Genomic DNA, 23,948 nt, shown 5'->3' with positions numbered 1-23,948 from the left:
GACCAGCTACCCGGACCGTTGCAGCAACAATCGGTTAGCATAACCAAAGAATTTCTGCACAAACTGTCAGAAACCGTCTCAGGGAAGCTCATCTGCATGCTCGTCGTCCTCATCGGGGTCTGGACCTGACTGCAGTTTGTCGTCGTAACCGACTTGAGTGGGCAAATACTCACACTCGATGGCTTCTGGCACGTTGTAGAGGCGTTCTGTTCACAGATGAGTCCCGGTTTTCACTGTTCAGGGCAGATGGCAGACAGCGTGTGTGGCGTTGTGTGGGTGAGCGGTTTACTGACGTCAACATTGTGGATTGATTAGCCCATGGTGGCGGTGCACACAGGTGCATTTTATTGATGGCATTTTGAATGCACAGAGATACCGTGACAAGATCCTAAGGCCCATTGCTGTGCCATTCACCCACGACCATCACCTCATGTTGCAGCATAATGCACGGCCCCATATTGCAAGGATCTGTACACAATTCCTGGAAGCTGAAAACATCCCAGTTCTTGCATGGCCAGCATACTCACCGGACATGTCACCCATTTAGCATGTTTGGGATGCTCTGGATCGGCGTATACGACAGCGTGTTCCAGTTCCTGCCAATATTCTGCAACATTGCACAGCTATTGAAGAGGAGTGGACCAACATTCCACAGGCCACAATCAACAACCTGATGAACTCTGTGCGATGGAGATGTGTTGCACTGCGTGAGGCAAATGCTGGCCACACCAGATACTGACTGGTTTTCTGACACCCCCCCCCCCCCCCCCTTCATCCAGTAAGGCAAAACTGTGCACATTTCAGAGTGGCCTTCTATAGTGGGCAGTCTAAGGCACACCTGTGTAATATTCATGCTGTCTAATCAGCACCTTGATATGCCACACCTGTGAGGTGGGATAGATTATCTTGGCAAAGGAGAAGTGCTCACTAACACAGATTTAGACAGATTTGTGAACAATATTTGAGAGTAATGGGTCTTTTGTGTGTAGAAAATGTTTCATATCTTTGAGTTCAGCTGATGCAAAATGGGAGCAAAACCAAAAGTGTTATGTTTATTATTTTGGTCAGTGTAGATATAATGTATGGAGGTAACACAGGAATGATAGCTGTAGTTCTACACCCCCAAAATGTGTTTATAGTGGGTGGAGTGCAGACAGTGATGCCTGTAATACCGCCCAATTAGTAGATATAGTGATGCCTGTAGTACTACATGTGCTCACGGGACTGAGAAACGTTGACAGGAAGTAAAACTTCAAACTTTTATTAGATATACATTAAAAGAGGAAAGATGTATGTAATGTATATCTAATAAAAGTTAGAAGTTTTACTTCCTTTCAACGTTTCTCAGTCCCGTGAGCATATTTTATATTGAAACACAATACTTTAGGTTTCAATGATGTTTATTAAAGTTTTTCACAATAATAGGGTACACAGTACACTGTGCATAAAATAAAGGACATAGCGTCCAGTCAAGTAGGCATAAGCAAATAATACAAAACACAGAAAGACAAAGAAAAAATTAATCAAGAATAAAGAAAATGTCAAGAAGTCAGGGGCAGCAGTCATGTAGTTCAAAATTGCGTGAGTTAAGTCTTGGATGGCGATCAGCAAAAAGAAGGCCCACATCTAGTTCCATCCCAGTTGCATGTGAAATATACCGTAACCTATCAAAGTGAAACACAATACTTTAGTATCCTACTTTCAGTGAATTTTCTGTAGTACTACATGCCTAAATATTTTAAGTGGACTAAGTTTACCTATTAATGTTACCTATAGTATTACATGCCCCAATATTTATATATAGTAAACAGAGGTAATACACTAATGATACCTGTAGTACTAAACACCCCAATATGTTCATATATTGTATGGGCTAACTATGAGGGTAACATAGTATTTTCTCCTGTAGTACTACATGCCCCAATATGTATTTATAGTGTAGAGGGCAGATATCACCAGTCATAATTTACCCAGAATAAATAACTGTGGTGTAGTCATGATACATGTAGTACCCTACAATCTGTATCCATAGTATAAGTCAGCAGCAGAGTAATAATATCTGTAATAATCCACTTTGCAATTTGTAGCTACAGGGCAGAAACATAGTAATGATACCTGTTGTACTCTGCAACATAATCTCTACAGATATTGTAGGCCAGAAGCAGAGCAGTAATACCTGCATTATACATACTGTACATCCATAGAGCAGTCCTTAGTGTTACCCACTCCCTGTGTAGAGCAATTCTACCAGTGTTACCTCCACCCTTGACACAGCAGTCTACAGTATTACTTGCTAGGAGTACTTTTCTCTCAGTTACCCCTTCTCTGTAAAAAGCACTACTCTCAGGTTTACCCTTTTCTTATGCCTAGCAGTCCTCAGTGTTACTCCCTTGTGTCTTCTCAGAGCCATCCTCAGTATTATCTCTTCTCTGTACAGAGCAGTCCTTATTGTTTCCCCTTCTCTGTACAGAGCCATCCTCAGTATTACTTCTCCTCTGCCCCGAGCAGTCCCCCGAACCGGACTCCCCCTCTCTGCCCCGAGCAGTCCCCCGGACGCCCCCTCTCTGCCCTCCGCGGTCCCGGGCGCCTCCTCCCCGGGCAGGGCAGACACTGAGCCGGTTCAGCACCTCTCGGTGTGGACAGCGCCCGGCTGCCGCTGAGCTGATTACTGTGACTGGTGATTAGCGGTAAAGCTGCCCCGCTTATCTTCTAGGTCACCGCTGAGGGAGATGTCCCCGCAGTCGCCCGTCCTTGTGCTGCTGTTGTCAGGATGGAGGTGAAGGGACACCGGTGAGCGCCAAGCCCGCACAGCAACGCCAGGATGCCGGGCTGGATGAACAAGCCGGGCTCCCGCTCCACCGCCTCCCTGCCGCCGGAGCCCATGGACATTGTGCGCAGCAAGGCTTGCTCCCGGCGAGTGAAGCTGAACGTCGGGGGTCTGGCCCATGAGGTCCTGTGGCGCACCCTGGACCGACTGCCGCGCACCCGCCTAGGGAAGCTGCGGGACTGCAACAGCCACGAGGTCCTGATGGAGATCTGCGACGACTACAGCCTAGAGGAGAACGAGTACTTTTTTGACCGTCACCCGGGCGCCTTCACGTCCATCCTGAACTTCTACCGCACTGGCAAGCTGCACATGATGGAGGAGATGTGCGCGCTGTCCTTCAGCCAGGAGCTCGACTACTGGGGCATCGATGAGATCTACCTGGAGTCGTGCTGCCAGGCGCGGTACCACCAGAAGAAGGAGCAGATGAACGAGGAGCTCAAGCGCGAGGCCGAGACCCTGCGGGAGCGCGAGGGCGAGGAGTTCGACAACACCTGCTGCGCAGACAAGCGCAAGAGACTGTGGGACCTGCTGGAGAAGCCCAACTCGTCTGTAGCAGCCAAGGTAGGAGCTGCAGCATTCTGGATGACAGAACTGCAGGAGGTGGCCAGAGGGCTGCAGGGCCATGATCTACAGGGCAGTGTATGGGATTCAGGGCAGTTAGTGTATTCATCACCCTGTGGTAGGAGCTCATGCACAGAGTTTGTTCAATGGGGCAGGATACTGACAGGATCTTCAGGCAGGGGCAATGTATTATCTTCCTTCCAAGTATGAAATCTTTGTGTACTGTATGAACTCCTGGAGTACTGTATGAACTCCTGGTGCAGTGTATGAACTCCTGGAGTAGTGCATGAACTCCTGATCCAGTGCGTGAACTCCTGGAGTAGTGCATGAACTCCTGGGGTAGTACGTGAACTCCCTGAGTAGTGTATGAAATCCTGGTGCAGTGTATGAAATCCTGGGGCAGTGTATGAATTCCTCAGTCTCTGTATGATCTGCAGGGTGTGTATGATCTCCTGGAATATTGTATCTTTGTTCTATGTTCTGGGTCAGTATTTGAACTCCTGGGGCAGTCTGTGAACTCCAGGAGTAGCGTATGAACTGCTGGTACAGTGCAATAAATCCTGAGGCAGTGTATAAACTCCTGGGTCAGTGTATGGTCGGCACTTTGTGTATAAAATCCTGGAACAATGTACAGTTGCAAGAAAAAGTATGTGAACCCTTTGGAATTATATGGATTTCTGCACAAATTGGTCATAAAATGTGATCTGATCTTCACCTAAGTCACAACAATAGACAATCACAGTCTGCCTAAACTAATAACACACAAAGAATTAAATGTTACCATGTTTTTATTGAACACATCATGAAAACATTCACAGTGTAGGTGGAAAAAGTATGTGAACCCTTGGATTTAATAACTGTTTGAACCTCCTTTGGCAGCAATAACTTCAACCAAACGTTTCCTGTAGTTGCAGATCAGACGTGCACAACGGTCAGGAGTAATTCTTGACCATTCCTCTACAGAACTGTTTCAGTTCAGCAATATTCTTGGGATGTCTGGTGTGAATCGCTTTCACAGCATCTCAATCGGGTTGAGGTCAGGACTCTGACTGGGCCATTCCAGAAGGCATATTTTCTTCTGTTTAAGCTATTCTGTTGTTTGATTTACTTCTATGCTTTGGGTCATTGTCCTGTTGCAACACCTATCTTCTGTTGAGCTTACCTGGTGGACAGATGGCCTTAAGTTCTCCTGCAAAATGTCTTGATAAACTTGGGAATTCATTTTTCTTTTGATGATAGCAATCCGTCCAGGCCCTGAAGCAGCAAAGCAGCCCCAAACCATGATGACCCCACCACCATACTTCACAGTTGGGATGAGGTTTTGATGTTGGTGTGCTGTGCCTCTTTTTCTCCACACATAGTGTTGTGTGTTTCTTCCGAATAACTCAACTTTGGTTTCATCTGTCCACAGAATATTTTGCCAGTACTGCTATAGAAGATCCAGGTGCTCTTGTGCAAACTGTAAACATGCAGCAATGTTTTTTTTGGACAGCAGTGGCTTCCTCTGTGGTATCCTCCCATGAAATCCATTCTTGTTGAGTGTTTTACGTATCGTAGATTCGCTAACAGGAATGTTAGCATATGCCAGAGACTTTTGTAAGTCTTTATCTGACTCTCTAGGATCCTTCTTCACCTCATTGAGCAGTCTGTGCTGTGCTCTTGCAGTCATCTTTACAGGACGGCCACTCCTAGGGAGAGTAGCAGCAGTGCTGAACTTCCTCCATTTATAGACAATTTCTCTTACCGTGGACTCATGAACAGCAAGGCTTTTGGAGATACCCTTTCCAGCTTTATGCTAGTCAACAATTCTTAATCGTAGGTCTTCTGAGAGCCCTTTTGTGTGAGGCATCATTCACATCAGGCAATGCTTCTTGTGAAAAGCAAACCCAGAACCGGTGTGTTTTTTTTATAGGGAAGGGCAGCTGTAACCAACACCTCCAATCTCATCTCATTGATTGGACTCCAGTTGGTTGACGCCTCACTCCAATTAGCTCTTGGAGATGTCATTAGTCTAGGGGTTCACATATTTTTTCCACCTGCACTGTGAATGTTTACATGGTGTGTTCAATAAAAACATGGTAACATTTAATTCTTTGTGTGTTATTAGTTTAAGGAGACTGTGATTGTCTATTTTTGTGACTTAGATGAAGATCAGATCACATTTTATTACCAATTTGTGCAGAAATCCATATAATTCCAAAGGGTTCACATACTTTTTCTTTCAACTGTATGTTCTTTCCAAGTTTGAACTCCTGGGGTAGTGTATGAACTTCTAGGGTAGTGTATGAACTCCTGCTGTAGTGTATTATTTCCTAGAGTAATGTCTGAACTCCTGGTACGTAAATAAACTCCTGAGGCATTATATAAACTCCTGGAACAATGTATTTGTTCCATGTATGAACTCCTGGGAAAGTGTGTGAACTCCTGGGCCAGTGCATGATCTCCAGTATGTGTATGTGAACTTCTGTAATAATTGATCCTCATCCCATGTATGAACTCCTGCTGCAGGGTATTACACCTGGCCTGTGTGTGAACTCCTGGGACAGTATATGGTCTAGGAGTCCTGTAGGATCTCCAGGCAGTGTATTTTCATCAGGCCCTTTAGTATCTCTGGGACATTGTATAACCTCCATGGAAGTGTAGAATTTGTACGAGAGTGTATGATATCCAGGGCTTTGTATGATCTTTGGCCCTCTGGGGTTGGGGTGCGTTCTTCTATCGCCTGAGGTAAAAAATGTTTTGTTTCCACAGGGCTCAGTTATAAACTTTGTTGGATAATGTAAAACTCAGCTAACCCTACACCAACAAAAATGTGCAACTAAAATTGTCAGTGGTTGCATCTACTGAAGCTGCACAAGATATCAGGGACCATTATCTCTTTGTATAAAACATTAATGTGTTAAATAGATGGAGACATGGCTGCAATCCACATCTCTACTACCAATCTTTGTATTTAAAATTCTTGAAACAGCCCCCTCACATTTGTCACTGCTACTGCGGCATCTTCAGAGGTAATTTAGCTATATCTCTGAACACTGTATAACCTCAGTGGCTGTGTCTAACCCCAGGGGCAGTGTCTCATGGGCAGTGTATAACCTCAGTGGCTGTGTCTAACCCCCCAGGGGCAGTGTCTCATGGGCTGTGTATAACCTCAGTGGCTGTGTATAACCTCAGTGGCTGTGTATAACCTCATGGGCAGTGTATAACCTCATGGGCAGTGTATAACCTCATGGGCAGTGTATAACCTCATGGGCAGTGTATAACCTCATGGGCAGTGTATAACTCCAGGGGCAGTGTATGACCTCAGGGGCAGTGTATGACCTCAGGGGCAGTGTATGACCTCAGTGGCTGTGTATAATCCCAGGGGCTGTGTATAATCCCTGGGGCAGTGTATAATCCCTGGGGCAGTGTATGACCTCAGGGGCAGTGTATGACCTCAGGGGCAGTGTATGACCTCAGTGGCTGTGTATAATCCCAGGGGCTGTGTATAACCCCAGGGGCAGTGTATGACCTCAGGGACAGTCTATAACCCCAGAGGCAGTGTATGACCTCGGGGGCAGTCTATAACCCCAGGGGCAGTGTATGACCTCGGGGACAGTCTATAACCCCAGGGGCAGTGTATGACCTCGGGGACAGTCTATAACCCCAGGGGCAGTGTATGACCTCCGGGACAGTCTATAACCCCAGGGGCAGTGTATGACCTCGGGGACAGTCTATAACCCCGGGGGCAGTGTATGACCTCGGGGACAGTCTATAACCCCGGGGGCAGTGTATGACCTCGGGGACAGTCTATAACCCCGGGGGCAGTGTATGACCTCGGGGACAGTCTATAACCCCGGGGGCAGTGTATGACCTCGGGGACAGTCTATAACCCCAGGGGCAGTGTATGACCTCGGGGACAGTCTATAACCCCAGGGGCAGTGTATGACCTCGGGGACAGTCTATAACCCCGGGGGCAGTGTATGACCTCGGGGACAGTCTATAACCCCGGGGGCAGTGTATGACCTCGGGGACAGTCTATAACCCCGGGGGCAGTTTATGACCTCAGGGACAGTCTATAACCCCAGGGGCAGTTTATGACCTCAGGGGCAGTCTATAACCCCAGGGGCAGTGTATGACCTCGGGGACAGTCTATAACCCCAGGGGCAGTGTATGACCTCGGGGACAGTCTATAACCCCAGGGGCAGTGTATAACCTCAGTGGCAGTTTATGACCTCAGGGGCAGTGTGTGACCTCAGTGGCTGTGTACAATCTCTTGAACAATATACAGCTTCTAGACAGTGTATTATCTACAAGCCACGCATGAACTCTGGGGCTGTCTATGAACTCTGGGGCAGGGTTGGATGTCCAGCACATTTTGTTATCTTTGGGGGCAGTGTATGATCGGTGGGGCTATGTGGGATTTCTGGGGAAATATAGGACCTCCAGGGCTGTGTAGGTTATTTGGGGCAGTGTAGGACCTCAGGGACAGTGTATAACCCCAGGGGCAGTGTATGACCTCAGGGGCAGTGTATAACCTTAGCGACAGTGTATAACCTCATGGGCAGTGTGTGACCTCATGGGCAGTGTGTGACCTCATGGGCAGTGTACCAGCTCTTGAACAGTGTATTATCTACAGGTCACTCATGAACTCTGGGGCTGTCTATCAACTCTGGGGCACGGTTGGATGTCCAGCACATTGTGTTATTTCAGGGGCAGTGTATGATCGCTGGGGCTATGTGGGATTTCTGGGGAAATATAGGACCTCCAGGGCTGTGTAGGTTATTTGGGGCAGTGTAGGACCTCCTGTGCAATGTATGAAATCTGTAAGTGAAGCTTCATCAGAGTAGAAGGTAAAGGTATGTAACTTTTTGATGGGATTCATGTTTCCGTCCCTCATTGTTTTCAGGATCTGTGCTTGCTGTCGACTGGAAGCATTCTTATTTACATGTTAAGTTGTGACCATGTCCTACTCCTTGTTGCAGTGTAGCAGAGCTCTCTTTTCTAAGGAACTCATCAGCTGTGTCAAGTACTACCCAGGGCTTTGGAGTCGGAGTCGAGGAGTCGGAGTCGGAGGCAATTTTGGGTACCTGGAGTCGGCAAAAATGACCCAACTGCGACTCCTACTAAATTTAAGTTTAAATAAAAACATTAAAAAAGCAAGTTTAAATGTCCCAATTCACAAAAAGTTTTAATTATTTACTTCCGTACTGTAAGAATAAAGGCCAATGCATGCAGTGCGTCACGTTACCGCAAAACAAACACGTTAAGTGACCGTGAAGAAGCATGCTTTTCATATGCTTCACTATGTGTCATGCAACGCACAGTTAAGGAGCGGAAATACTTATACTTTCAATTGTGTTCCGCTGTTACAGGGAACGCAACGCCCATGGTTAACCTAGCCTCTCACTGATTGAAGTAAATGTTTTTTGCAGGACTAGACACTTGTATAAGTGAAGGGAATGGATAGTCAATAGTTCAAGACTGAAGCTGTAAACCATTTGAAAAACTGCTGTCATTCAGCTAAGGCCTCATGCACAAGGCCGTTGTTTGGCTCCTAAACGGTGGCTCGGATGCGGACCTATTCACTTCAATTGGGCCACAAAAGATGCGGACAGCACTCCGTGTGCTGTCCGCATCCGTTTCTCCGTTCCGTGGCCCCGCTAAAAAAATATAACATGTCCTATTCTTGTCCGCGCTTTGCAAGAATAGGCATTTTATTGAAGGCTGTCCGTGCCGTTCTGCAGATTGCGGAACGCGCACGGACGCCATCCGTGTTTTGCGGATACGCGATTTGCGGACCGCAAAACACACCACGGCCGTGTGCATGTGGCCTTAGGCTATAAAAACTTGTAAACTCAGATTGCTAGCTTAAACTTTAAAGAGGACCTTTCACCTGTAAAAAGAATGTGAACTAAGTATACAGACATGTAGAGCGGCGCCCGGGGATCTCACTGCACTTACTATTATCTCTGGGCGCCGCTCCGTTCTCCCGTTATGCCCTCCGGTATCTTCCCTCTGTAAGTTTTAGTAGGCGGAGACTGCCCTTGTCCTGTGGGCGTCTCCTTCTCCTAGGCTGCAGCGCTGGCCAATCGCAGCGCACAGCTCACAGCCTGGGAGAAAAAAACGCTGGTATAAGAAGGTGTCTGTATATTTAATTCAATTGGCTGTATGTAATAGTTTTGTTCTCTACAGTAAGGCTTCCTGTTTTGTTTCAGGAAGAGATCATTGAGAACCTCCTGTACCCAGGAGGTTCCGTGGCCCCATCCACCAGTGTAGTGAGCCGTCTACACAAGCGACATTTCCCCAATGTCGTTGCTGGTACTTCAACCCAACCGTCACCCCGAAAAAGATGTTGTGTCTGTAGCAGGAGTGGAATAAGGCGTGACACCCGCTATTTATGTCCTGACTGCCCTGACCACCCTGCCCTATGCTTTGGGGAGTGTTTCTGGAAGTACCACACACAGGTACACTTAGCATAGGGATTGCATCTCACAGGACAGGCACACAGGGCTATTAGGGGCCATTCACACAGAGCTGCTGCAAACCTCTCCTTTCACCTGGGACAAAGTGCATAATGTACTTCGCCACATCTTTGGGCGATTTGCGCTTTGCACATTGTCCCATGGGGAAGGAGAGGTTTGTCCTATAAAGGTAAAAAAATAAATAAAATAAAAATCACCAGTAAGCAAAAAAAGTTAACGTTCTGTTCAAAAAGTTAAATAAAGTTTATATGTTCCGTTCAAATGTTATCATAAAGTTAATAAATTTATTGCGTTGCGGCCTGTTTTTTTTTTTTTTTTTTTTTTACCTTCCAGGTGGACCAACCGATCGACTAGCTGCAGCACTGATGTGCATTCTGACAGAAGCATTGCGCTGCTGTCAGATTACACACAAGTCGGTGTATGCGGCGCTGCAAGACGAGATTTCTTCCCTGCAGTAAAAGATATGTTTGCCGAGGCATATGAGCGGAGGGGGCGGCGGTGTTCATATGCTTTGGCAAACACTTTGTATATAACAAAAAAAAAATCCCGGCAATGATTTATTCATCCAGATCGATTGATGTGAATGGAGAAATCGGGTTTACCAGGGCATACGAGCAAAGTGGGTATGGATGTTGGGCGGAGCTCCTATGTCCTGGCAGACGCCTTTCCCCTCCTTTTCTTTTTTTTTTTTTTTTGGCAGAGATTTTTTCATCCACATTGATCGATGCGAATGAAGAAATCTGTGCCGTTCATTTTTTTCTTTCAGCCCAGTGGCTGAACGGAAAAAAAATATCTCATTACCTGTATGCTCAATATAAGGAGAATAGCAGAAACTCCTAATGCTGGCCATACATGTAATGATTGTGGAGACCCTCAAATGCCAGGGCAGTACAAACACCCCACAAATGACCCCATTTTGGAAAGAAGACACCCCAAGGTATTCGCTGAGAGGCATATTGAGTCCATGAAAGATTGAAATTTTTGTCCCAAGTTAGCAGAAAGGGAGACTTTGTGAGAAAAAACTTGTGCCCAAAAAAAAAGATTTCTATGAACTCGCCATGCCCCTCATTGAATACCTTGGGGTGTCTTCTTTCCAGAATGGGGTCACATGTGGGGTATTTATACTGCCCTGGCATTTTAGGGGCCCTAAAGCGTGAGAAGAAGTCTGGGATCCAAATGATCTAAAAATGCCCTCCTAAAAGGAGATTGGGCCCCTTTGCGCATCTAGGCTGCAAAAAAGTGTCACACATGTGGTATCGCCGTACTCAGGAGAAGTTGGGGAATGTGTTTTGGGGTGTCATTTTACATATACCCATGCTGGGTGAGATAAATATCTCGGTCAAATGCCAACTTTGTATAAAAAAATGACCCCATTTTGGAAAGAAGACACCCCAAGGTATTCGCTGAGAGGCATATTGAGTCCATGAAAGATTGAAATTTTTGTCCCAAGTTAGCAGAAAGGGAGACTTTGTGAGAAAAAACTTGTGCCCAAAAAAAAAGATTTCTATGAACTCGCCATGCCCCTCATTGAATACCTTGGGGTGTCTTCTTTCCAGAATGGGGTCACATGTGGGGTATTTATACTGCCCTGGCATTTTAGGGGCCCTAAAGCGTGAGAAGAAGTCTGGGATCCAAATGATCTAAAAATGCCCTCCTAAAAGGAGATTGGGCCCCTTTGCGCATCTAGGCTGCAAAAAAGTGTCACACATGTGGTATCGCCGTACTCAGGAGAAGTTGGGGAATGTGTTTTGGGGTGTCATTTTACATATACCCATGCTGGGTGAGATAAATATCTCGGTCAAATGCCAACTTTGTATAAAAAAATGGGAAAAGTTGTCTTTTGCCGAGATATTTCTCTCACCCAGCATGGGTATATATAAAAAGACACCCCAAAACACATTGCCCTACTTCTTCTGAGTACGGCGATACCACATGTGTTACACTTTTTTGCAGCCTAGGTGGGCAAATGGGCCCACATTCCAAAGAGCACCTTTCGGATTTCACTGGGCATTTTTTACAGATTTTGATTTCAAAACTTCTCACGCATTAGGGCCCCTAAAATGCCAGGGCAGTATAACTATCCCACAAGTGATCCCATTTTGGAAAGAAGACACCCCAAGGTATTTCGTGATGGGAATAGTGAGTTCATGGAAGTTTTTATTTTTTGTCACAAGTTAGTGGAATATGAGACTTTGTAAGAAAAAAAAAATAATCATCATTTTCCGCTAACTTGTGACAAAAAAAAATCTAAATTTAGGAACTCGCCATGCCCCTCACGGAATACCTTGGGGTGTCTACTTTACGAAATGGGGTTATTTGTGGGGTTTTTCTACTGTCTGGGCATTGTAGAACCTCAGGAAACATGACAGGTGCTCAGAAAGTCAGAGCTGCTTCAAAAAGCGGAAATTCACATTTTTGTACCACAGTTTGTAAACGCTATAACTTTTACCCAAACCTTTTTTTTTATCAAAGACATGTAGAACAATAAATTTAGAGAATAATTTATATATAGATGTCGATTTTTTGAAAAATTTTACAACTGAAAAATTTCATTTTTTTGCAAAAATTTAGTTACATTTCGATTAATAACAAAAAAAGTAAAAATGTCAGCAGCAATGAAATACCACCAAATGAAAGCTCTATTAGTGAGAAGAAAAGGAGGTAAAATTGATTTGGGTGGTAAGTTGCATGACCGAGCAATAAACGGTGAAAGTAGTGTAGTGCAGAATTAAAAAAGTGGTCTGGTCATTAAGGGTGTTCAAGATAGGGGGGCTGAGCTGATTAAACATGACTATGGGATTCTACTAGGGAAATGATGTTTTAAAATAAATGTCCCGTCCTGGATCCTCCTACTGCCCCTTCTTCAGCAGATCAGCACACAAAGGAGAAGGCAGCAGCTTCTGCCCAACTACCTCTCTCTGCTATAAGAGCTCAGAAGAACTTGGTGGAACAGCTGTATGTTGCCTTTCTTTCCTTCAAGAAATGTATAAAATACATTCGCATATTAAATACAGAGGAGTCGGAAGTACCAAAAACTGAGGAGTCGGAGCATTTATCTACCGACTCCACAGCCCTGGTACTACCTTTCCATGTGTCCTCAGCCTCTGGATGTGAGCAGTGACACTGATGGCAAGCATTAATAGCCAGTAAATGAAGCGCAGAGTATACTGTTCATTACAGAACGATGAGACTACTGCAGGTGAAATCCGATCAGAGTCTCACTCTGCTGACTCCTGGACATGGACTAGTGGGGAAGGGCTCATGGTGTCTATAAATCTGCAGCTAGAGAAATGTGAGGTGCTCTGCTGGCTGGGTGTTCTCCTGGGGTCTGATATGGGAGTCACATTATGTAACTGCACTAACGAGCAGGTGACTGCCGGGAGGGAACGCTTCCTTCCTGACAATCGCCTGCTACATCACTATATGTAATACATCCTTAAAGGGGTAGTCCGGTAGGTGAAAGTTATCCTCTATCCACAGGATAGGGGCTAACCATGAGATCGGTGGGGTCCTACTGTTGGGACGCCCACTGATCACAAGAATGGGGGCACCATACCCCCTGCAGGTCCCCTTCTGCTCCCCTGAAATGACAGGAGAGGCCGCTACATTCGTTTTTAGGGGAGTTCCGGAGATAGCCGAGTGCTGTACTCTCTGTTCTAAAAACTGAGGCTGTATTTTTGCACCCATTTTGTTGAATTACCCTGTATAGCTGAATGGTGGGTGTAGAAGTATATCTACAGTAAGTAGGTAGACAATAGGTATGGTAGTGGGTGAAGACCCATATTCTGTTATGTGGATAAAGCATTATATGCATATTTGCAGAGGGGAGCCGAGTGATGGGTGTGGTAGTTACAGATATGGAAGCAAAAATATTAACAAAAAAGGAATGAATAATGGGTGTAGTATTTTATAAGTATCAGGTACATGTACATTGCTGTGCGAAGCTGAATGATTGGTGTAGTAGTTTACCAGTAGTAGTTAAATGGAGAGAAGCACTATGTTTGCATTGAGAAGTGGAACAATGGGTGCGGTGAGTATAAGAGGAGATGCAGTATGTTTGCACTGAGATGCTGAATGATGGGTGTTATACCTTGCCAGAAGCACAGAAATGAGGAGAACCTTAATTCTTACCTGCAACTAATGTACTAACTGGATTTTATCTGCATTAGTGAATGCTTGTCTCTGGAGCACTGAGGAGTCTCCATCTGGACACATAAGATATTGACTCTGTGGACTGGGACTACTCTCGCTGACCAGCTCTGGGCTCACCAGACCTTCCAGATATCTGTGGATGTCTGACTTGCCCCCCACACCTGTCCCCATATCTATCCCCATTCATTACATAATGTCTTTTGCATTGAAACTGGCTGATCTGGTGGTGATAATTTATTTGGGCTGCTGTGCTCCTAGCCTCTGGACTGGCACTGCTCTTTAACTCTCCGGGTAGTCAAAGCTTCTAGCCTGGCCCCGTTCCTCACTTCTCAGGTTAGGGTTAGATGCTGTCCAGGTCCTGATTCTGGCCTCTCTGGTTGGGGTTAGATGCTGTCCGGGTCCTGCTTCTGGCCTCTCTGGTTGGGGTTAGATGCTGTCCAGGTCCTGCTTCTGGCCTCTCTGGTTGGGGTTAGATGCTGTCCGGGTCCTGCTTCTGGCCTCTCAGGTTAGGGTTAGATGCTGTCTGGGTCCTGCTTCTGGCCTTTCTGGTTGGGGTTAGATGCTGTCTGGGTCCTGCTTCTGGCCTCTCTGGTTGGGGTTAGATGCTGTCTGGGTCCTGCTTCTGGCCTCTCTGGTTGGGGTTAGATGCTGTCCGGGTCCTGCTTCTGGCCTCTCTGGTTGGGGTTAGATGCTGTCCGGGTCCTGCTTCTGGCCTCTCTGGTTGGGGTTAGATGCTGTCCGGGTCCTGCTTCTGGCCTCTCAGGTTAGGGTTAGATGCTGTTCGGGTCCTGCTTCTGGCCTCTCAGCTTGGGGTTAGATGCTGTCCGGGTCCTGCTTCTGGCCTCTCTGGTTGGGGTTAGATGCTGTCCGGGTCCTGCTTCTGGCCTCTCTGGTTGGGGTTAGATGCTGTCCGGGTCCTGCTTCTGGCCTCTCTGGTTGGGGTTAGATGCTGTCCGGGTCCTGCTTCTGGCCTCTCTGGTTGGGGTTAGATGCTGTCCGGGTCCTGCTTCTGGCCTCTCAGGTTGGGGTTAGATGCTGTCTGGGTCCTGCTTCTGGCCTCTCTTTTTGGGGTTAGATACTGTCTGGGTCCTGCTTCTGGCTTCTCAGGTTGGGGTTTGATGCTGTTCAGGTCCTGCCTATGGCCTCTCAGGTTGGGATTAGATGCTGTCTGGGTCCTGCTTATGGCCTCTCTGGTTGGGATTAGATGCTTGCCATGCTTTGCTCCTGGCTTTTCAGGTTAGTCTTAGCTTATAGACGGGCTCTGGTAATCCATCAGCAGGGGCAGAGTTTACCAGGCCCAAAGTGTCATTTCAAGTGGTTAGTATCTTCTGTGTCCCAGTGAAGACCCCCTGGCAACTCCATTCACTAATGCAGATAACACGGCCAGCACTGGGGAAGGCTAGTTCCGAAGATCCCAGTAAAGACTGGTGCGTGATGGAGTTACTGGGAGTTATAATAAAAGCTTGAATGTGGATATTGGAGACTGGTGCCCAGTGGGTAACAGTGTTGAGAAGTTGTGACCCTCAACTGATATCCATGATAATGTTGAACTATGGGGGTGTTTTCGGGGATATTGCAATAATGTTGAACTCCAACAGAACTACGCACTGTAGTCCCAGGAATGGGTTAACCCAGCAGTCTGTAGTGAATATTAATTGCAGCCCAAACGTGATGACGGAGAAGAACACATGACACCTCCGCACAGCAAACGTAACATTACACTGGTAATTTAAACCATCAAACAATAGCAAGCAATGCAAGTGAAAGTCTAGCTGCAGACCGGGCCGGGACATAGTATCCCACCAGGTAACATGACACTTCAGGCCTGACAGACACCCTCCTGGCATTGTGTGTACGTCTACTGCACTGGCCGAGCCCCATTCATAAAATGCTTTCATTTCACTCTGTGCTCTTTGTACTGACGAGTCTCACATACTAGAAAATGTCTCTGTCCTCTGTCCACACCATAAGAAGAAGAATGAGATGAGAGATATCTGGGAAGCCAATGTTCATATCAAGTTTCTATCTTGTAGTTTCCATCCTGAAGATGGATCAGGGGTGTACAGTTCAGATGACCCATAGTATGTAAGCCCAGGTCCTGGTAGTGCCCAGACAATCTCTGAATGGTGCCATATACACATGCCATGGTGTTTTGATATCATGTCACACTGATGTGGGAAGTAGAGCATGACGGTGTGGAGTCCGACAACCACTTCCAGCAGAAAGCCTTTTACTGTGGCCGATTGGCTAATACAGGGTGGAGTCAAAGATGACAGCTGGAGTTCTCTTGAGAATGCCAATCTCACAGACACCATTAGTCACAGTGATGTGGTCAAACCTGTGCCATGTCTGATCCTATCCCCACATGTCACCTTTACTTGACAGATCTTGTCACACTCACACAGGGCACTGACCCCTGCGTCGCACTCTTGTCACCTGACATTACTAGTGTAATGATCAATGTCACATCCCGGCCACATAGAGAAACAGGAAAATGTTTCCAGAGAGATTGGTACAGATTGATGAATCGCTGTCTCTCGGAATACATGAGCTGAGACCTCAGATTATACAACATCATGGACAATGCAAACAAACCGCAGGCAGCAAGCAACATACAGTACAGTATATTAGTAGGATGCACAGGATGGTTGATACACCAAACAGGGTGCTCTCAGTCCCGCAGCTTCACCCCACTGCTATAATAGGAACGAGAAGTGTAAATAGAAGGACTGGGCACACCTAAGACTGGGCACACCTACTATCTTAATCACATTAAATAAAAGTTAGTAACCAAGTATCTTAGGTGTGCCCAGTCCTTCTATTTGCACTTAACATAGAGTACAGACCAAAAGTTTGGACACACCTTCTCAATCAAAGAGTTTTCTTTATTTTCATGACTATGAAAATTGTAGATTCACACTGAAGGCATCAAAACTATGAATTAACACATGTGGAATTATATACATAACAAAAAAGTGTGAAACAACTGAAAATATGTCATATTCTGGGTTCTTCAAAGTAGCCACCTTTTGCTTTGATTACTGCTTTGCACACTCTTGGCATTCTCTTGATGAGCTTCAAGAGGTAGTCACCTAAATGGTTTTCACTTCAGAGGTGTGCCCTGTCAGGTTTAATAAGTGGGATTTCTTGCCTTATAAACCTTATAGGTCACTGTTAAGGAGTTGGGCCCCTGAGGAGGTCACTGTCAAGGGAGTGGGGTGCTGTGAAACTTACTGCTGTGAAGGTCAAAGTTAAGGGGATGGGCTGCTGTGCAGGTCCCATTTTAAAGTGGCGGGGCACTGTGGGGGGGGTCAGTGTTAAAGGGTGGGGGGCTGTGGTGTTCACTGTTAAAGGGGCAGGATGCTGTAGAGGTCACTGTTATGGGGGATACTGTTGATATCTTTTAACGACACACACAAACATTAAATGAAATAGATGAAATATACCCGGGTCCTTCTGCTAATTTATATTCCATAACAGCATGGTGTCTCGGTGGTTAGCACTGGTGCCTTGCAGCGCTGGGGTTGTAGGTTTGAATCCGACCAAGGACAACATCTGCATGGAGTTTGTGTGTTCTCTGCATATTTGCGTGGGTTTCCTCCTATTGCACAGATATTATCCACATTACACAAATCTAATTGATATATAATATACAGTACATGTGTCGGAGAGCAATCTGTCCTACTATACTGAGTACATCTGTATATCGTGTGCAAGCTTAATGTAGGGAAATAGATTACATGTGGGATATTACACCAGGTACAGCTTCATTACATGTGAGATATTACAAGGGAGGCCATCTGTATTACATGTGTGATATTACAGGAGGGTGTATCTGTGTTTCATGTGTGATATTACAGGAGGGTGTATCTGTGTTTCATGTGTGATATTACAGGAGGGTGTATCTATGTTTCATGTGTGATATTACACAGAGAAGCATCTTATTTGCATGTGTGATATTACGCTGGGATGAGTCTAAGGCCTCATGCACATTTTTGTTTCCTTGTCCGTTCCGATTTTTTGTCTGATAGGATGCGGACCCATTCATTTCAATGGGTCCGCAAAAAATGCGGACAGCACACCGTGTGCTGTCCGCATCAGTATGTCCGTTCTGTAGCCCTGCAAAAAAAAAAGTGCATGTCCTATTTTTTTCTAGTTTGCGGACAAGGATAGGCATTATTACAATGGATCCGCAAAAATAATGGATCTGCAAAAAAAACAAAAAAAAAACGGGTGCCATACGGACGCAATTTGCAGACCGCAAAACACATAAGATTGTGTGCATGAGGCCTAAGGCATAGGTAATATTACACAGGCAAGGGTCTGTATATGTGTGTGATACACAGGGGGAGCATTTGTTTTACATGTGCGATATCACAAGAGGATGTATATATTACAGGCGTGATACTATAGAGATGTAAACCTCCTGGCACTCTGGAAGTTGCTGCTTGGAGTCGGGTTCCCACCCCGTGTGATAAATAAAATTGAAAACTCCAGCACTGTGCGTAAATTTTTTTTGGTTTATTTGAGATGCGGCGTCGTGATGTGACGTTTCGGCCACATTGGCCTTTATCAAACTAATGCCGCTGTCCGGAAGTGCGCCTGTAAGTGCTGCGCTATCAGATAGTAGCGTGTGTCCACACGCTTGAATGGAGATGCGCTGTGATACTATGCAAGGAGCGTCTGTATTACACTGGGGTAGCATCTTCTCTACATGTGTGGTATTACACCAGGAGTGTCTATATTACATATGTTACATAGAGGGGACAGCTACATTACATGTCTGATATAACATATTTAGTACTCAATGGCCGTCGGTTTTACATGTGTGATATTACACAGAGAGATCTGCATTACATGTTGATACCATACAAGGAGTGTCTATCATATATGTGATATTAGACTGTTGACATGTAGACATATTACATGTGTGATATTACAAATGGAATGCCTTTGGTGCATGTATGATATTACATGGTGGGTGTCTGTAGTACATATATAATATAACATGGTATATGTTGTACAAGTGATGCATAGGATAATACAAGAGGAGTGTGTGTATTACATGTATGATATTATTTAGGGGAAGCATCTGTATTGCATATGTGCTATTACACTGGGGCATCTGCATTACATGTGCAGTATTACAAAGTGATCATTCAAACCAAATTCATGTTTATTGTACTTGTTTTATGCATAAACACTTTTTTGTACACTGCAAAGGAATTAATAATGATTTCATAAACTAAATAATAGTAATATTGTAGTATACATATTATAAATCATCATGCATGGGTCAGAGTCATGGAATATTGATGATATCCAAGATTATGAAGATTATGTTTTATTTTATTTTACATGGGTCATAGGATCTGTGTACTATTCAGAGAAACGTTATATTATGTCATGGAATGTGGATTATACTCTAACTGCTGTGTTATATTAGAATACATGGGACAGGGTTTTTAATACCAGTAGAGATGATATAATATTATACTAATATGTAAAAGGGAAGCTGTGTTGCCAGCGGCTCACATCCTTCCCCTTTAACAGTGACCTCCACAGCGCCCTGCCCCTTTAACAGTGACCTCCACAGTGCCCGCCGCTTTAACAGTGACCTCCACAGCACCCTGACCCTTTAATGCTAGGACTACACGACGACATGTGTCGCGCAACATTTTGTTTCAACAATTTTTATAATGATAGTCTATGGTGTTGCACTGCGACATGTGACATGCTGTGACTGCGACACAAGATGGAGTTTTCTGCAACTGTCGCGTCACAGTCGCAGCATGTCGCAGTGCAACACCATAGACTATCATTATAAAAATTGTTGCTCAACATTGGTGCAACATCAATGTCGTGTGACACATGTAGCAGTATACAAACCGGATTCCAAAAAAGTTGGGACACTATACAAATCGTGATTAAATACTGAATGCAATGATGTGGAGGTGCCAACTTCTAATATTTTATTCAGAATAGAACATAAATCACGGAACAAAAGTTTAAACTGAGAAAATGTACCATTTTAAGGGAAAAATATGTTGAATCAGAATTTCATGGTGTCAACAAATCCCCAAAAAGTTGGGACAAGGCCATTTTCACCACTGTGTGGCATCTCCCCTTCTTCTTACAACACTCAACAGACGTCTGGGGACCGAGGAGACCAGTTTCTCAAGTTTAGAAATAGGAATGCTCTCCCATTCTTGTCTAATACAGGCCTCTAACTGTTCAATCGTCTTGGGCCTTCTTTGTTGCACCTTCCTCTTTATGATGCGCCAAATGTTCTCTATAGGTGAAAGATCTGGACTGCAGACTGGCCATTTCAGTACCCGGATCCTTCTCCTACGCAGCCATGATGTTGTGATTGATGCAGAATGTGGTATGGCATTATCTTGTTGAAAAATGCAGGGTCTTCCCTGAAAGAGATGACGTCTGGATGGGAGCATATGTTGTTCTAGAACCTGAATATATATTTCTGCATTGATGGTGCCTTTCCAGACATGCAAACTGCCCATGCCACACACACTCATGCAACCCCATACCATCAGAGATGCAGGCTTCTGAACTGAGCGTTGATAGCAACTTGGGTTGTCCTTGTCCTCTTTGGTCCGGATGACATGGCGTCCCAGATTTCCAAAAAGAACTTCGAATCGTGACTCGTCTGACCACAGAACAGTCTTCCATTTTGCCACACTCCATTTTAAATTATCCCTGGCCCAGTGAAAACGCCTGAGCTTGTGGATCTTGCTTAGAAATGGCTTCTTATTTGCACTGTAGAGTTTCAGCTGGCAACGGCGGATGGCACGGTGAATTGTGTTCACTGACAATGGTTTCTGGAAGTATTCCTGAGCCCATTCTGTGATTTCCTTTACAGTAGCATTCCTGTTTGTGGTGCAGTGTCGTTTAAGGGCCCGGAGATCACGGGCATCCAGTATGGTTTTACGGCCTTGACCCTTACGCACAGAGATTGTTCCAGATTCTCTGAATCTTCGGATGATGTTATGCACAGTTGATGATGATAGATAGTCTTTGCAATTTTTCGCTGAGTAACACCTTTCTGATATTGCTCCACTATCTTTCTGCGCAACATTGTGGGAATTGGTGATCTTCTACCCATCTTGGCTTCTGAGAGACACTGCCACTCTGAGAAGCTCTTTTTATACCCAATCATGTTGCCAATTGACCTAATTAGTGTTAAATGGTCTTCCAGCTCTTCGTTATGCTCAAATTTACTTTTTCCAGCCTCTTATTACTACTTGTCCCAACTTTTTGGGGATTTGTTGACACCGTGAAATTTTGAATTAACGTATTTTTCCTTTAAAATGATACATTTACTTGGATTAAACGTTTGATCTGTCATCTACGTTCTATTACAAATAAAATATTGACATTTGCCATCTCCACATGATTGCATTCAGTTTTTATTCACGATTTGTATAGTGTCCCAACTTTTTGGGAATCCGGTTTGTAGTTGTGCCCTATGTGTCCTGCGACTTATTGTTGCACGACACATGTTGTTGTGTTGCCCTAGCCTAAAGCTGACCTACAGTAGTGAAGAAAAATGGCTGGGTTGTTATAGAAACCTGAAATAAAACTGTGTGTATGTGGAGACTAAGCGCCTGCAAGCTTCTATTGGCTGATAAGGGACATGTGACATGTGCGTATGGCAGTTGGGATACGAAGAGAAAGACTTGCAAGCTTGTATTGGCTAATGCAGGTAATTTTTGGGGAATATGTCAGGAACGGTACATCCTAGAGAACAGAGACCTGGTCTAAAACCTTCCCGGACATCTGATGTACCTGTGTGCCACATTTGATAAAGATCTGTCCAGTCGTTTGGCCACGCATAAAGAACAGACAGAAGAAACTTATTGTGTACCGGCATGTTACCTCCACAGTAATATTCTTTCCCAGATAGTAAGTGATATGTGTACCAAGTGTAGTAGAAATTGATCGATGAGTTTTTGAGTTACAGAGCAATATGTGTGTAGCAAAAACAGCTGGAGCAAACAAACTCCATGCAGCTTCTGTGTAGGGGCGTATGACCCCCACAAGATTTCTTTCCAGGTAGCAAGGGATGTGTATACCGATGGTTGCGTTTTTGAGTAATCGCGGAACATACATATATACGTCCTTCTTTTATATATATATATATATATATATATATATATACAGTGGGATGCGAAAGTTTGGGCAACCTTGTTAATCGTCATGATTTTCCTGTATAAATCGCTGGTTGTTACGATAAAAAATGTCAGTTAAATATATCATATAGGAGACACACACAGTGATATTTGAGAAGTGAAATGAAGTTTATTGGATTTGCAGAAAGTGTGCTATAATTGTTTAAACAAAATTAGGCAGGTGCATAAATTTGGGCACTGTTGTCATTTTATTGATTCCAAAACCTTTAGAACTAATTATTGGAACTCAAATTGGCTTGGCAAGCTCAGTGACCCCTGACCTACATACACAGGTGAGTCCAATTATGAGAAAGAGTATTTAAGGGGGTCAATTGTAAGTTTCCCTCCTCTTTTAATTTTCTCTGAAGAGTAGCCACGTGGGGGTCTCAAAACAACTCTCAAATGACCTGAAGACAAAGATTGTTCACCATCATGGTTTAGGGGAAGGATACAGAAAGCTGTCTCAGAGATTTCAGCTGTCTGTTTCCACAGTTAGGAACATAGTGAGGAAATGGAAGACCACAGGCTCAGTTCAAGTTAAGGCTGGAAGTGGCAGACCAAGAAAAATCTCGGATAGACAGAAGCGACGAATGGTGAGAACAGTCAGAGTCAACCCACAGACCAGCACCAAAGACCTACAACATCATCTTGCTGCAGATGGAGTCACTGTGCATCGTTCAACCATTCTGCGCACTTTACACAAGGAGATGCTGTATGCGAGAGTGATGCAGAGGAAGCCCTTTCTCCGCCCACAGCACAAAAAGTGCCGCTTGAGGTGGGCTAAAGCACATTTGGACAAGCCAGCTTCATTTTGGAATAAGGTGCTGTGGACTGATGAAACTAAAATTGAGTTATTTGGCCATAACAAGGGGTGTTATGCATGGAGGAAAAAGAACACAGCATTCCAAGAAAAACACCTGCTACCTACAGTAAAATATGGTGGTGGTTCCATCATGCTGTGGGGCTGTGTGGCCAGTGCAGGGACTGGGAATCTTGTCAAAGTTGAGGGACGCATGGATTCCACTCAGTATCAGCAGATTCTGGAGACCAATGTCCAGGAAGCAGTGACAAAGCTGAAGCTGCGCTGGGGCTGGATCTTTCAACAAGACAACGACCTAAACACTGCTCAAAATCCACTAAGGCATTTATGCAGAGGAACAAGTACAAGGTTCTGGAATGGCCATCTCAGTCCCCAGACCTGAATATAATTGAAAATCTGTGGTGTGACTTAAAGAGAGCTGTCCATGCTCGGAAGCCATCAAACCTGAATGAACTAAAGATGTTTTGTAAAGAGGAATGGTCCAAAATACCTTCAACCAGAATCCAGACTCTCATTGGAACCTACAGGAAGTGTTTAGAGGCTGTAATTTCTGCAAAAGGAGGATCTACTAAATAGTGATTTCATTTCTTTTTTGTGGTGCCCAAATTTATGCACCTGCCTAATTTTGTTTAAACAATTATAGCACACTTTCTGTAAATCCCATAAACTTCATTGCACTTCTCAAATATCACTGTGTGTGTCTCCTATATGATATATTTAACTGACATTTTTTATCGTAACAACCAACGATTTATACAAGAAAATCATGACGATTAACAAGGTTGCCCAAACTTTCGCATCCCACTGTGTATATGTATATATATATATATATATATATATATATATATATATATATATAGATATCTGGAGAGATTATTTTTATTATTGTGCCCGGGGCTGAGTCATGGAATATGGATAATATCTTAGTATATGAT

General features: G+C 44.7%; 1 protein-coding gene across 2 annotated transcripts in view; it reads left to right on the top strand.

The window, feature by feature from the left end:
* KCNB1 (potassium voltage-gated channel subfamily B member 1) overlaps positions 1 to 23,948 on the top strand; it is a 156,522-nt gene that overhangs the window by 9,267 nt on the left and 123,307 nt on the right. For both annotated transcript variants that reach the window (XM_044298306.1, XM_044298303.1), the window contains one exon: positions 2,714 to 3,388. In XM_044298306.1, the coding sequence (XP_044154241.1) occupies positions 2,822 to 3,388 (567 nt within the window). In that variant the 5' untranslated portion in view covers positions 2,714 to 2,821. The remainder of the gene's footprint in view (positions 1 to 2,713; positions 3,389 to 23,948) is intronic.

This window comes from Bufo gargarizans, chromosome 6, assembly GCF_014858855.1.
Source record: "Bufo gargarizans isolate SCDJY-AF-19 chromosome 6, ASM1485885v1, whole genome shotgun sequence".
NCBI classification, from domain to species: Eukaryota; Metazoa; Chordata; class Amphibia; order Anura; family Bufonidae; genus Bufo; species Bufo gargarizans.
The sequence above is the reverse complement of the archived record's forward strand: the minus strand, read 5'-3'. Positions and strand labels throughout refer to the sequence as shown.